The sequence below is a fragment of the Nothobranchius furzeri genome, chromosome 6 (genome assembly GCF_043380555.1).
Source record: "Nothobranchius furzeri strain GRZ-AD chromosome 6, NfurGRZ-RIMD1, whole genome shotgun sequence".
Classification (NCBI taxonomy): Eukaryota; Metazoa; Chordata; class Actinopteri; order Cyprinodontiformes; family Nothobranchiidae; genus Nothobranchius; species Nothobranchius furzeri.
The window spans coordinates 72,191,988-72,207,924 of record NC_091746.1 but is presented as its reverse complement, the minus strand read 5'-3'; the positions used below and the strand labels follow the sequence as shown (position 1 = coordinate 72,207,924).

Here is a 15,937-nt window from a genome sequence, read left to right as displayed (position 1 = left end):
AGTGATGCTAACATCGTGTTTGCTTGGTGATAATTTTACAATTAGTCTGTTAACATCATCAGTAGTGATTAATCCGATTAGTTAGCAGCAGTGGCTAAAGGTTAGCATTACGATCACATGTTAGCATAAAGACTGGTTGCTACATCAGACTCATTTATATTCTCAGAGTCATCTTCCTTTGTGTCTAAGTTTAATCCATGCTTGGCTGGAAGCGCTAAAGGTTAGCATTACTAGCACATGTTAGCATAAAGACTGCGGCTACATCAGATGTTCTCAGAGTCATCTTCCTTTGTGTCTACTCTAAGTTTAATCCATGCTTGGCTGGAAGCGGTGCGCCGCGACTCAAACGCACCTCCAGATCAAACTGGACCACCAACAGGCTGCTGAGTCAGCCATGTTGGTGTCCAGCCAAAGCCATCTGGTTTCATCCGCACAGACTCTCAGTTCTGAAACGGTTTGAGGTTTTTAAAAGTGTGCCATCAACACCCAGGCAGCTCAGACCTTGGTCTCTCAGAGAAGATCTCTACAAACCCATCTCCTTCTTCAGGCTTCAGGTCTACGGCCTCGTCGCAGTACTCTGCAAACTTCTTGGCGGCCCTCTTGATGAAGCGCACCTTGCCGCGGGCCTTAGACACCATGGCGTACTCGTGGGACTTGAGCTTGGTGTAGTAGTCGGAGAACTTGTTGTAGAGGATGGAGATGGGCATCCCGTTCAGGATTACGCCGAAGGAGATGCAGGCAAAGGCGAAGATACGACCCAGGTTGGTTTCCGGGAACATGTCGCCGTAACCCACCGTGGAAATACTCACCTGAGACCAAAGAAACAAACGGATAAGGAATCAGAACGCTGGACTGTTGAATCTGTGGATCAGCTCTCGTCACAAAGTGTTTGATTATTTTTTACACCTCGAATGTGAGATTCTGGTTTTCATCCAATGAGTCAAATCTAAAGTCTCACTGGTGGTAACAAACGAGGTTCACAAGGAGCTTCCAGAATGTCTCGGAGGAGCTTCGCCGTCACGTCTGGAACTTTTCAACAAGTTGCGAGACCGTTTTTTTTAGCGAGTGAGAAAGTCAAAGTTTGAAAAGGGTTGGAGAACTTTAGTGAGGAGCTGGAGACTAAATCAGGAACAAACCGAGACCCTTTGTGATTAAGTTGCAACGATAAAATTAGCACGACTATTACAGCGGTTCGTATCTCCCGCTCAGATAAAAAACCTGTCCTCTGCACCAATTCAGTGCGATTCCAACGAAAACCTGTCTCCAACTCCTCCCAAAGTCGTCTTGTTTCCCAACCGAGACGGGTCCTGGAGGCCCGCTACGACCGGGTCGACTTGAACCTCCAGGGACCCAGACTTGTATTTGGTTTGATTTAAAAGAAAAAGAAAATCTAGCCATTACAGATTAGTCGACCGTCCATCCATCTATTTTCATCTGCTTATCCGGAGTCGGGTCACGGGGGCAGTAGTCTAAGCAGAGAGGCCCAGACTTCCCTCTCCCCAGCCACTTGGGCCAGCTCCTCCAGGGGAATCCCAAGGCGTTCCCTGGCCAGGTGAGAGACATAGTCCCTCCACCGTGTCCTGGGTCCACCTTTAGGTCTCCTCCCGGTTGGACGTGCCCGGAAAACCTCACCAGGGAGGCATCCAGGAGGCATCCTGACCAGATGCCTGAGCCACCTCAACTGGCTCCTCTCAATGTGGAGGAGCAGCGGGTCTACTCTAAGCCCCTCCCGAATGACCGAGCTTCTCACCCTATCTCTAAGGGAGAGCCCAGCCGCTCTTCGGAGAAAATTCATTTCGGCCGCTTGTATCCGCGATCTCCTTCTTTCGGTCACTACCCAAAGCTCATGACCATAGGTGAGGGTAGGAACGTAGATCGACCGGTAAATCGAGAGCTTCACCTTCTGACTCAGCTCTCTCTTCACCACGACAGACCGGTACAACGCCCGCATCACTGCAGATGCAGCACCAATCCGCCTATCGATCTCACGCTCCAGTTTTCCCTCACTCGTGAACAAGACCCCGAGATACTTAAACTCCTCCACTTGGGGCAGGACCTCGTCCCTGACCCGGAGCAGGCATTCTACCCTTTTCCGAATCAAGACCATGGTCTCAGATTTAGAGGAGCTGATTCTCATCCCATCTGCTTCACACTCGGCTGCGAACTACTCCAGCGAAAGCTGAAGGTCACGTTCTGATGAAGCCAACAGGACAATTAGTCGACCGTAATAAACAAACTCAAATAAATGAAAAGATAACAAAAAAAAAATCATTAAAAAAAGAAAGACAAAAAAATTATAGCATTAAAGAGCAAGTCACCCCCTACCAGAGTATTACTCCGCTCCCACTTCCTGTTTGAAAAATGCAACAAATGCTGTTGCCTAGCAGACCGAGAGGGCGGAGCCGCTAACAAATACACACACACACAACACTGTGACATCATAACCTACCATCTAACATCACAGTGTACCCCTTAGCCAATAGCGATGGCAGATTTAAATCCAAATGCGGTGCTGAGTTTTTACCTGACAACGGTGCATCACTGACAGTTTTAGGCAGAAAATTAAAATCTTAACTAAGATGCACTAAAGTGTCAAATTATTATCTACATTTGTCTGCAGCACGATCAGAAACTCATTTATAGTTTATCAGCAAAAAATGTTGATTTGGGGGTGACTTGCTCTTTAAAGTCAACATCAGGCGTCTCTATTGAAGGTCCAAGTAGAAGAGAATAACGTCTCCACACATGTGGACACAGGACTCCAGGAGTTAAGATGCGAGTGAGGGGGAACCTCGGCGAGTGTTTGGAGCGTTTTGTGTCGATGCTGGCGAACGCACCGCGGCCCACCACCACGCTTGTGGCATGGAGGTGAAGTTGGTGTTGTAGACGTCGTGCTCCACACTGTACACCATGGCGGAGAACATGAAGATCCCCAGGCCGATGAAGAGCAGCAAACAGCCCACCTGCACAGAGGTTCGTGTGTTTAGATGATTTTAGGTTTTTTTTTAAACGACTTCATGAACACAAGAGATTCTGGTCGGACTTTTCAGAACTTTGAGACGTTTGGACCGAAGTTCTAACAAAATCAGGCGAAAGTGATTCATGAAAACCACAAATCCTGCATCTGGACCAGGATCACAGTGGTTCTGCTTCACTGAGCTGAACAGAACCCGGTCTGGAGGCGTGGTCTCCATCAGAACCATGATGTGGTCAAATGGATCAGAATTTAAAAGTCTGTGTAATAAATGGACTCTGAATGGCAGGAAAACGAGCTACCAGGCTGGTGTCGGTACCAGGTCCACACACCTGGATCAGGTTCTGACAGTACGGGCCAGACCTCAGAAACTAAAAGGGAGACGAGGAGGACCCGATTCAGGACATCTTTAAGTTCTGGAGTTGGTTCTGGAACATTACAGGGAAGAAAACTGAACCAGGACTGGTTTGTGGTTCTGGAGAACTGGGTGGATGTTAAAAACACATGTGTGCTCAGATTGGTTCTGATCCAGTGGGACAAGAGTTCATGGACATAGACGTGGGGGGGCATATGTAACGGGAACAGGTCCTAGTGCTCCACCAGCGTTTCTTTAACAGCCATGTTGCTTTTGGACGGTTAAAAGTGCAGGGGACACATTTTTACTTTGGAGAAAAAGAAACTACGTCCGTGGTTCTGTGTGACGGGCCGAGGTCCGACCTGCTGGTAGCACTGCCTCAGGGTGAAGCCGAAGGCTCGGAGTCCCGTGGAGTGACGAGCCAGCTTCAGGATCCTGAAGATCCTCATCAGACGCATGATCCTCAGAACCTGGCCTACCTGCACACACACACACAGAACCGAAAACAACCCCCGAGTCAGGACCAGTACCGGACGGACCCGTACAGCAGCGCCTGTCCTGCTTTCACCTTTCCAACACGAGCCACCGTCTCGATGTCCCCAGAGTGCAGGTGGAAGTCCTCGTCCTCGAAGCACTCCAGGACCATCTGCAGGTAGTGTGGAAGGATGGCGATCAGGTCCACGGTGTTCAGAACGCTGCGTCCAAAACAGCGGAGGTCCGGTGTGGAGAGCAGACGCAGCAGGTACTCCAGCGTGAAGAAGGTGATGCAGAACGTCTCCACGTTCTCACCGTAGTACCGACCGCTGGGCTGGCCCGCCGGTGTCTGGAGCGGAGACAGGTGTGACCAGAGGGGTGTCTCTCTCTCTCTCTCTCCCTCTCCCCCTCCCTCTCTCTCTCTCTCCCTCTCCCCCTCCCTCTCTCTCTCTCTCCCCCTCCCCCCCCCCCCCCCCTCTCTCTCTCTGCAGAGACAGGTGTGACCAGAGGGGTCTCTCTCTCTCTCTCTCTCTCTCTCTCTCTCCCCCTCCCCCCCCCTCTCTCTCTCTCTCCCCCCCCCCTCTCTCTCTCTCTCTGCAGAGACAGGTGTGACCAGAGGGGACACTCTCTCTCCCTCTCCCCCCCCCCCCCTCTCTCTCTCTGCAGAGACAGGTGTGACCAGAGGGGTCTCTCTCTCTCTCTCTCTCTCTCTCTCTCCCCCTCCCCCCCTCTCTCTCTCTCTCTCCCCCCCCTCTCTCTCTCTCTCTCTGCAGAGACAGGTGTGACCAGAGGGGGGTCTGTCTCTCTCTCTCTCTCACACACACACACACACACACACACACACACACACACACACACACACACACACACACACACACACACACACACACACACACACACACACACACACACACACACACACACACACACACACACACACACACACACACACACACCTTGTACTGCATCTCCTCCACAGTGTTGAGCGTCATGGCAACCAGTGACACCAACACAAAGAAGGAGGAGGCCACGGCCACCAGCTTGGCGGTGATGGAGGAGAACGGCTTCTCCATCAGATTCCAGATCTTCCTCCGAGTCAGACCGCAGGTCATGTGATCGTAGACCTCCTCGTTCTCCTCCTTCTCCAGCTGGAGGCACGACAACAGCGTTGAAGACAACACAACCTATATGTACCATATTTGGTAAAAGAGGTTTTTATCTTTTACTCCTGTTTAGTTAATGCTTCGTCAGGCGAGGCGGCTTTATTTCTGAAGCACGTTTCCAGGGGCGTGTCCAGGGAGTGGCAAGGGGTAGCACATGCCACCCTTGGAATCTTATTGGCCACCCCAGGTGCCGCCACACTAATGTACCTTTAAATCGGCTTTTCATTGTCTACAAAAGGCTTAGGGGTAAAACAAAATAAAGCATAACCATTGGTGCCACCCATGCCTCACCTGGGCCACCCCATTTTAAAAGATCTGGACACGCCCCTGCACGTTTCTCACACAGAAGCAGTTCTAGTGTTTTCCAGGAGCAAGAACATAAAACAGCAGATTATAAAATCAAACTTAAATGCACAAATAAAGTTTGATGTAAGAATCAGAAGAGAAGGGTGAGCAGTTACAGTGCAGAAGGTGCAGCATAGCCCCTGCTGCACACTGGAGGCACCGGCGGCGCCGAACGGCCGCGAAAAGGCGTACTCGCCACAATCGCTGCACTCCAGTGCACACCGGGAGAGCTTCAGCCGCGAAGCAGCTTCCCGCCGTGCTCGTCGCTCGACGCACGAGATCACAACGTCCCTTGAGTTTATGCCGTCCGCCATTAAACCCAAAAGATGTTGCTCCTCATAAACACCGCTGCACTTCCGACTGATGCAGGGAGTAAGTAAGTCATTAGGTCACGCGTATTGATGTAATTTACATAGATATGAAATTGCATCGCTGTAATACTTTTATTTTGAAAATTACAGGAGCTTTTACACTGAAACCGTGTGATTTCCTGTGGAAATTGTCGCGTCCACATGACATAACCCGATCCTACCTTTGGCGGCGCGGCGCGGCGCGGCGCTTCTGGATGCACCTGAAAATCGCGGCTGGTTTGAATCACCCCGCAGACTCTGACGGATTCTATTTACAGCGGCGACTTTCCGCCGCCGCTCCGGGCCGCTGATGCTTCCGGTGTGCAGTCGGCCTAAGAAACTTTCACCCAAAGGCTGATGAAAACATTTTGATTTAAACATTTCTGGAGTTGGGGCACATTTGAGGTCATGAGGGAGCCAAATCCATCTGCGAGCAGCAGAGCAGCTAAAAGCAGCTTCACCCGGTTTGGTTCTGACCCGGTTCTACCCGCTGAAAAGACCACACAGTTCATCTTGTATGAATAAATATGACAGCTACATCATACACTATACCTATTTTTGATTAGCAAACTGCACAAAAATAGCAAAAAATGATTTTATTTCCAGGAACTGCAGTCACATTTATGTATTATTGCATTATCTGCACCAGTTATTACATTTCTAAGTATTTTTAATACTAAGCCAACAATGTAATAACTTATTACACTGTTATTGGCTCACGGGTTTGAGAACGTTATTACTTTTGGTTGCTGCATCAGGTCTGAATCAATGATGACGCCCAGATTTCTGACCCGGGTCGTCGTCTTCCTCCGCTTATCCGGGTCCGGGTCGCGGGGGCAGCATCCCAACTAGGGAGCTCCAGACAGTCCTCTCCCCGGCCTCCTCCACCAGCTCCTCCGGCAGGACCCCAAGGCGTTCCCGGACCAGATTGGAGATGTAACCTCTCCAACGTGTCCTGGGTCGACCCGGGGGCCTCCTGCTGGCAGGACATGCCCGAAACACCTCCCCAGGGAGGCGTCCAGGAGACATCCTGACCAGATGCCCAAACCTCTTCAACTGACTCCTTTCGATCAGGAGGAGCAGCGGTTCTACTCCGAGTCCCTCCCGAATGTCCGAGCTCCTCACCCTATCTCTAAGGCTGAGCCCGGCCACCCTACGGAGGAAACTCATTGCGGCCGCTTGTATCCGCGATCTTGTTCTTTCGGTCATTACCCAAAGCTCATGACCATAGGTGAGGATTGGGACGTAGATCGACCGGTAAATCGAGAGCCTGGCTTTCCAGCTCAGCTCCTCTTCACCACGACAGATCTGCTCAGCGTCCGCATCACTGCAGACACTGAACCAATCCGCCTGTCGATCTCCCGATCCCTCCTACCCTCACTCGTGAACAAGACCCCGAGATACTTAAACTCCTCCACTTGAGGTAGGACCTCTCCCCCGACCCGGAGTTGGCAAGCCGCCCTTTTCCGGTCGAGAACCATGGTCTCAGATTTGGAGGTGCTGATCCTCATCCCAGCCGCTTCACACTCGGCCGCGAACCTACCCAGCAAGAGCTGAAGGTCAGAGCTGGATGAAACTAGGAGGACCGCATCATCCGCAAAAACCAGAGACGAGATTCTCCTGCCACCAAACTCGACACACTCCACACCACGGCTGCGCCTAGAAATTCGGTCCATAAAGGTAATGAACAGAACCGGTGACAAAGGGCAGCCCTGGCGGAGTCCAACCCTCACCGGGAACAGGTCCGACTTACTACCGGCTATGCGGACCAAACTCACGCTCCTCTGGTAAAGGGACTGGATGGCCCTTAACAGAAAGCCACCCACCCCATACTCCTGGAGCGCCCCCCTGGGGACACGGTCATAAGCCTTCTCCAAATCCACAAAACACACGTGGACTGGTGGGCAAACTCCCATGCCCCCTCCATCACCCTTGCATAGATTAAACTTATATAGCGCTTTTTAGGACACTCAGAGACACTTTCATGCACTCTCACATTCACACACTGCCAGTGATGGTGAGCTACTATGTAGCCACTGCTGCCCTGGGGGCGTCATTTGGAATTCTAGGATGTCCAAGGAAGGTCCCACCTTTCTAGTCTCTGATTGGCTGGAAGGGCTCTCCTACGATTGGCTGTTTCGTGTAAGAGGAAACCGTTTCCCCTCGCTGCAGGTTTTTAAGCTTACAGCCAGATCTTGAGAAGCTTTTTTAAGAAAATGCGAACTCATCGCCGCAATAAACATCCTTTCCTGTTTAGTAACAAACTTGTTTCAGTTTCTCTCATAAAAGAACCTGAAACACGTCAAATGTAAACTTGTAATAATTCTTGTTGCATTTTATCACTGTTGGACTGACCTTTTAATCTCCATTTAGCTCTATAGGAGTTATCATATAATAGTTCATTATTAGGCTACCCTATGTCTTCGCTTTTATAGGTTGAGGCTGTTTACAAGTTAGAGCACGTCTCTCATGATCAGATTAAATGTTTATCATTTAATCAAATATTAAGGTAAAGCTGATTATGATTTAGACCCATTGTTCACCAGGTTTTATTATTCTAGAAGACAAACAGACCTGGTGCACACCGCTGGGCAGAATAGTGCAGTTTTATCATACCCAGGTAAGGCACATGTGTTTTTCCTAAGTACTCTAATGCTTCAGATCCAAGAGATATAAAGTAAGAACAACAGTTTGATAAATGCAACAAGATTTTAAATTCACGTTTTTCAGTTTCTTATGAAGCATAAAATGTTTAGCAAAACAGGACAGAATGTTTATTATAGAGCTACGTTCACATTTTCTTTACAAAACTCCCTAAAACAGCCTTCTGCTGGTGGCGAACGGACAGCCTGCGCTTAGCGAGGACAGCCGGTTTGCTGCTGAGTGAAACAGCCAATCTTAGTGAAGCCTTTCTAGCCAATCAGAGGCGAGAAAGGCGGGATCTTCCTTGGGCGTCCTAGAATTCCAAATGACGCACCCTGGGGCGGTCTGACAGGGGCGAGGCTGCCGTTTGGCAGCCGTCGGCCCCTCTGACCACCACCAACTCAGGTAAGTTGGGTGAAGTGTCTTGCCCAAGGACACAACAGCAGAATACCCCTGGCGGGAGCTGGAATCAAACCCATGACCCTCGGATCATGAGGCAACCCGCTCTACCTCCTGAGCTACTGCTGCACCAAACAGTGACAGAGTGAGTCTAGAGGACCACAGCCACTGGGTGAGAGAGCTAGGTAGATCTGGGTGTCATCTGCATAACTATGACAGGCCACGTTGTTATTATGTGTGACCTGACCCAGGGGGGCCGTGGCTGAAAGTCCCGCCCAGTTTATGAGCCTATCAAGAAGGGCATCTAAAGCTGCACTGAGATGGAGCATCTTCAGGACGGATGTTTTGCCTGAATCCGTTTTTAGACGAAGATCATTTCTGACCAGAGCTGTGGTGTTGTCTGCAGCCTGACTGAAAACCATCTGGTAGGTGGTTTGTCTCCAAATAGTTGCTCAGCTGGATCATAACAGCTTCTAGTTGATCACTCCATCGTTCCCAAATTAGATTTAGGAACTGAAACATGACAGAATGAGCTGTTTAGGACAACAACAACAACGGAGCTCTCGGTAATATTCAGTCCCACGGAATCCATAATTTCTCCAAATCTGTGCCGAGAAGCAGCTGTTCCGCTCTGCAGCTGTGAGGCGACAGGCGGATTTCTCATGTAGGTCAGATGGACCCGAGCAGCAGATTAGACGAAGCCGGATCGGTCTGAGGGACGATCCGTCCTGAGTCGGCTCTCCCCGACAGACTCAGGCCATTTGATCCAAAACGACTCATATAAACACTCACATGCATGTTTTCAGTCTGTGGAAGGAGGCCCACGCAAGCATGGGAAGCTTCACACAGGAAGGCCACAGCCAGGATTTGAACCTGCAACCTACTCACTGAGAGGCAGGAGAGCCTTCAGCTGCTCCGTCAGGCAGATGTGATTTACTCTTCCTTACATGGTTTCCCAGGAGCGCTACTCAGAGCACCTCGGACCGGTGCAGCTCGGCCCGGCGCTGTTCCCACGGGCACGGATCGGGATTCTCCCTCTGCTTTCTCTGCGTCTTTCAGTCCCTACTTTGTTGGGGTACCTGGCAAGGCTGAGTCAGGCTGGCATCGTGATTCTGGCCGCTGATTGGCTAGGGGGCGGAGTCACTGGTTGCTTGGGCATTTCTGCCTGCTGCTTCACTGCCTGCAGCCATTTCCTGGTTCAGAGTCGGACAAAAACGGAGCAGAAAGTCCAGCAGCGGCGTTTCTCAGCCGAGTCGTTTCTGTGGAGCGTACAGGCGACCTTCCACTGTTTACTGATCACCTCGTGTTATTGTTCATGCGCTGTACGGAGCGGTTTTAGGCTGAGCACTGCTCCTGGAAAAACACCTTTAGCTTCCTCTAACGAGTTTCCTCGACTGCTCCGGTTCTTCCTTCTTTTTTGATCATTTTCAATGAATTAATTTGTCTTTAAAATGATCTTTGCTGCTGTTTTAACTTCCTGTTGCAATACAGTTTAATAAATCATTAGATCAGCGTTTTTGTTTTAAACTTAGAGTAAAGTTGGACTAAAACATCAGCAGCAGCAGCAGTTAATCCTAGTCTGAGGTGGGATTAACAGGTTTCATCCTTTAACTCCTTAGATCCAATCAAATACACTTTATTCTCAACTCAAAACAGTTTTTCTGTTTTATCCTTTAAAATTCAAACTTTATGATCGAGACTTCCTTTTAGACACGTCGTTTGGGTGGTCCAGCCCGACACAGATTAAACGTTAATCGGCGGATTTTTACATTTTCTAATCCAACTCTTCAGCATCAAAACAACAAGAACAGGTTGGGCTGCTGGTGTATGTTCATTCATCACGTTAAGGACAAGATCACGAGAACAAGACTTTATAAATGAATTTTAAGGATCAAACAGATTTTCTGGTAAATTATATTGAAGGTTCCTGCTGTGTGGTGGGTTCCTGGTTCTTCTGCGTTCTGGTCAGGAACATTGAACCAACTTAACTGAATTTTGGTTTAGATTCTAATGAAATATTTTGATGCTTGCGTACAAAGTTAATTATAAATTCATAATTTCACAGATAAATGGCTGAAATGAGTTTTCTCCGAAGAGTGGCTGGACTCTCCCTTAGAGATAGGGTGAGAAGCTCGGTCATCCGGGAGGGGCTCGGAGTAGACCCGCTGCTCCTCCACATCGAGAGGAGCCAGTTGAGGTGGCTCGGGCATCTGGTCAGGATGCCTCCTGGACGCCTCCCTGGTGAGGTTTTCCGGGCACGTCCAACCGGAAGGAGACCTAAAGGTAGACCCAGGACATGGGGGAGGGACTATGTCTCTCACCTGGCCAGGGAACACCTTGGGATTCCGCCGGAGGAGCTGGTCCATGTGGCTGGGGAGAGGGAAGACTGGGCCTCTCTGCTTAGACTACTGCCCCCGCGACCCGACTCCGGATAAGTGGAAGTGGAAGGTCGAATAAGTGGAAATGGTTGGTCGGATGGATGGATGGCTTGAAGGATGGATGGATGGATTGAAGGATGGATGAATGAATGAATGGATAGATGGATGGTTGGATGGATGGATGGATGGATGGATGGAAGGATGGATTAATGGATAGATGGTTGGATGGATTGAAGGAAGGATGAATGAATGAATGGATAGTTGGATGGTTGGATGGATGGATGGATGGATGGATGGACGGATGGATGGATGGAAGGATGGATTAATGGATAGATGGTTGGATGGATGGATTGAAGGATGGATGGATGGATTGAAGGATGGATGGATGGATGGATGGCTTGAAGGATGGATGGATGGATTGAAGGATGGATGAATGAATGAATGAATGGATAGATGGATGGTTGGATGGATGGATGGATGGATGGATGGATGGATTGAAGGATGGATTAATGGATTGAAGGATGGATGAATGAATGAATGGATAGATGGATGGATGGATTGAAGGATGGATTAATGGATAGATGGTTGGATGGATGGATGGATGGATGGATTGAAGGATGGATGGATGGATTGAAGGATGAATGAATGAATGAATGAATGGATAGATGGTTGGATGGATGGATGGATTGAAGGATGGATGGATGGATTGAAGGATGAATGAATGAATGAATGAATGGATAGATGGTTGGATGGATGGATGGATGGATGGATGGATGGATGGATTGAAGGATGGATGGATGGATTGAAGGATGAATGAATGAATGAATGAATGAATGAATGAATGGATAGATGGTTGGATGGATGGAACTGTGTGAAACAGCGTGTCCAAACTGTGGCTGGAGGGCCATTTAGGGCAGTCAGAGAGACTCTGAACCCATCACCTCGATCATGTTCTACTAACACGCCTTTTTTAGCGATTAAAAAAAAGAATCAAAATAAAACGATTTACGAATCTTCTAAATGACGTGTTGACTTGTGAAGACCTGCCCCCCCCCCATCTAATCCTGATGTTTAACCTGGAAGCCCAGCTGCAGGTTTCCCTCCGTGAGAGGAACAGACAGCAGCGCTAGCGAGAAACCTTGGAGAACCCGTCAGGAACCCACCTCAGCCATCAGCTCCTTCTGGATCTTCAGCTGCTCATTCAGCTCGTCCTGCCGCTCCTCGAACGAGATGCGGCAGCAGCGCTGGCTGTATTTGATTCTGACCCCCCAGTAGTGGATCTCCTCCAGAAAGTTGTAAGGACACAGGTCGTCTTTGATGGACAACACTCCGGTTCTGTTGGACCAGACAGGGACATGAGGAGAAGGCATTCATGAATTACCCAATAAGATTAATCTGACTTCACCTGTAGAAGTTGAAGATGTTGTGGAAGATCTTTGGGTCTCGGTCAAAGAAGAATTCGTTGTTCTGGACCACGTAATCGTCACACAGGTCCAGTTTCTGGTTGTGGTCCGTGTACGTGGCCAGCCGACCGATCCGGGTCGTCGGATACTTTGCAGCTAACCTGTAGGGCAGGAAGTACACCTGGAGGAAGGAATGAGCGGAACGCTAAAACAGCAACCAAAAACAAGTCAGTTGTTCCATGTTGTCACTAAATAATCTGATTTGTAAAATAAACGTAAAATTTGCTAAACTTGGAAATGTGTCCTTAAAGAGCAAGTCACCCCCAAATCAGCAAAGATGAATAAAAAGCATAAAAAAATTATTTCTGCTCTTTAGAATCTAATCGTGAAAAATTTTGTAGTTTTGAAACTTAAAGAGTAAGTCACCCCCTACCAGAGTATTACTCCGCTCCCACTTCCTGTTTGAAAAATGCAACAAATGCTGTTGCCTAGCAGATCGAGAGGGCGGAGCCGCTAACAAATACACACGGGCTCACAACGACATTGTGACATCATATGGTACCAGCTAACGTTCTAGGGTACCTCTTAGCCAATAGCGATGGCAGATTTAAATTCAAATGCAGTGCAGAGTTTTTACCTGACAACGGCACAACACTGACAGTTTTAGGCAGAATATTAAAATTTGAACTAAAATGCACTAAAGTGCAAAACTATTGACTGCACATGTCAGCAACACAATTAGACACATTTATATAATTTATCAGAAAAAAAGTTGATTTCGGGGTGACTTGCTCTTTAAATTTAAAAGAAAAATATAAAATTAAACTTTTGTTTTGAGCCACTTGCATTTCAGCATTGTATGGAAACTTTCTTCTCATCTTAATTATTTAATCATTTTAGATTTCTAAAATTATTTCTAAATTATTGTTTTTATTTTTTCTTTCCAGGTTAGCAGAACCCCGTGCACTCAAAAAAACCCGGCTTTTTAAAAAATATTTTGTATTTAAAACAAGTTTAACAGAATACATTTTAGTGAAAGAAGATTTAACATGTTTTTTTCATACGTTATTAAATATGACTTAAAGGTCCCACAAAAAAGCAAACATTTCTCATAAACTAACAAAATAATTATTAAAGAAACTAAGAAGTAATGCAGTTTACTTATTTGAGCGAATGTCTTGTTTCAGCTTTCTGATTTTGGCCCTCTTTTAGTTCTGTATAACACCTGCCTTCCCATTTCAGCAGATTTAAAAAGCAAGTCACCCCCAAATCAACATTTTTTTCTGATAAACTATATAAATGTGTGTCTAATCGTGCTGCAGACATGTGTAGTCAACAGTTTTGCACTTTGGTGCATTTTAGTTAAAATTTTAATTTTCTGCCTAAAACTGTCAGTGTTGTGCCGTTGTCAGGTAAAAACTCTGCACTGCAGTTGAATTGAAATCTGCCATCGCTATTGGCTATTATTGGCTAAGAGGTACCCTAGAACGTTAGCTGGTACCATATGATGTCATAATGTCGTTGTGAGCCCGTGTGTGTATTTGTTAGTGGCTCCGCCCTCTCGGTCAGCAAGGCAACATCATTTGTTGCATTTATCAAACAGGAAGTGGGAGTGGAGTAATACTCTGGTAGGGGGTGACTTGTTCTTTAAATCCCAGGTGCGGTTTACCGTTCCTCCAACGTTGATGTTGAGTGTTAGATGTTTAGTTGGAGAAAGCAGAATTCGAGAGGGCGACACAGGCAGGCGATCCTCCAGCTCCTCCCGCTCGTACTCGGCGTAAAGATCGTAGATATCTCTGCTCAGGTCCTTCAAGACAGCAAATAACTATTTCAGCTTGAAATCAACAAAATGTAGCTTCAATGGAGGCAAATCTGGTAAGCTAGCAGGTGAAAGTTTTTATCTTTAGATTGTTTAATTTAGGGTTATGGGTTATTGATTTATTTGTCGGTTGGAGAACTGCGTAAAAGTCATTTCTCTGGATGAAATATCCTACATCATTTAATTTTAGCTTTTCAGCTAAATATCCACCAAAATAAAAAAATATGATTTATTAATACTTAATATGACCACAGTGGCCTTTTCAAACATGTTTAACATTTCATTTATTTAGTTACGAAAACTAAAAAATGACATTTGAAATAATATATAATTAGCTTTTCTTAAAGAGCAAGTCACCCCCAAATCAACTTTTTTTCTGATAAACTATATAAATGTGTGTCTAATCGTGCTGCAGACACGTGTAGTCAATAGTTTTGCACTTTAGTGCATTTTAGTTAAAATTTAAATTTTCTGCCTAAAACTGTCGGTGTTGTGCCGAAAACTCTGCACTGCATTTGAATTTAAATCTGCCATCGCTATTGGCTAAGAGGTACCCTAGAACGTTAGCTGGTACCATATGATGTCACAATGTCGTTGTGAGCCTGTGTGTGTATTTGTTAGCGGCTCCACCCTCTCGGTCTGCTAGGCAACAGCATTTGTTGCATTTTTCAAACAGGAAGTAATACTCTGGTAGGGGGTGACTTGCTCTTTAATAAGTTCATAAGTTTAAATGATGTAAAATCAGATAACCAAGTCAGTAATTATCCGTTTAAGAACAAATTCACGAACGGAACAAGCTGAACGTGTTTTTAATCATTATTTCTGAGAAATAATGACAGGAATGAAAGAAACTCCTTTATTTTCATCTTGATGATACAAAATCTGATTGTTTTTATCTTTTAAAAAATGAATAAAAAAGTAAATTTTAACTTAAAACTAGTGATGAAGATCAGGAAGTCTGACCTGCATGGAGTTCCATGGTTTGATGAAGGTGCTGATCAGGTCCAGATGATGGTTTGGTTCCTGGACTTCTTGAATCTGGCTGCCGGGCTTGTAGCTGGAGAACAAGCTCCTGCTCCGGGTTCTGAGGTGGGTCAGCATGGTCACCACATCCCAACGTCAGTCAGCTCAACAGAACCAAGAAGCATCCCAATAGTGTTCATCAGTCAGAATCATCCTCACACCGACCCGGTTCTGCAGCGGTCCGCTGGCAGAGATAATCTCGTGCTTAAAGGTTTAACTTGTATTATCCTCCTGCGTTCATCCCCTCATCTCTCCCACTCATCCCACCGTCTCATAGCATCCCTAATCCTCCAAACGGGATTTGCAGCCAGATCATGTGTTAAACACGTTAAACACATTTAGAGACGGCCCAGAAAATTCTGAAGGAGTAAAAACCTGTCTCAAACTATCCCACCCATAATTTTATGATCCTCGGCAGGATTTCTTTTGGCCCCGCCCATCAGGAACTGGGCGGGGCCATTCATAGAGAAATTAGAATCCAAATATGGGCACTCCCTTATGAACCACTAAAAATTACATGCAACAAAAAATGTCATGGATAAAAAATGGATCCAAACACCTTATTCACCAAAATCTCCTGATCAACAACAACTAGGAGAAATGTATGAACA

At 47.0% G+C, this 15,937-nt stretch overlaps 1 protein-coding gene across 1 annotated transcript; it reads right to left on the bottom strand.

Annotated features, from left to right (window-relative positions):
* Positions 1 to 301: 301 nt before the first annotated feature.
* kcnv2a (potassium channel, subfamily V, member 2a) lies at positions 302 to 15,489 on the bottom strand. Its single transcript, XM_054744672.2, has 9 exons — positions 15,267 to 15,489; positions 14,154 to 14,291; positions 12,487 to 12,665; positions 12,245 to 12,416; positions 4,760 to 4,951; positions 3,898 to 4,152; positions 3,692 to 3,808; positions 2,838 to 2,963; positions 302 to 809 (listed from the first exon to the last, which is right to left on the bottom strand). The coding sequence occupies exons 1-9, from the start codon at positions 15,402 to 15,404 to the stop codon at positions 480 to 482; spliced, it is 1,647 nt and encodes a 548-aa protein (XP_054600647.1). The 5' UTR covers positions 15,405 to 15,489; the 3' UTR covers positions 302 to 479.
* Between the last annotated feature and the right edge of the window lie 448 nt (positions 15,490 to 15,937).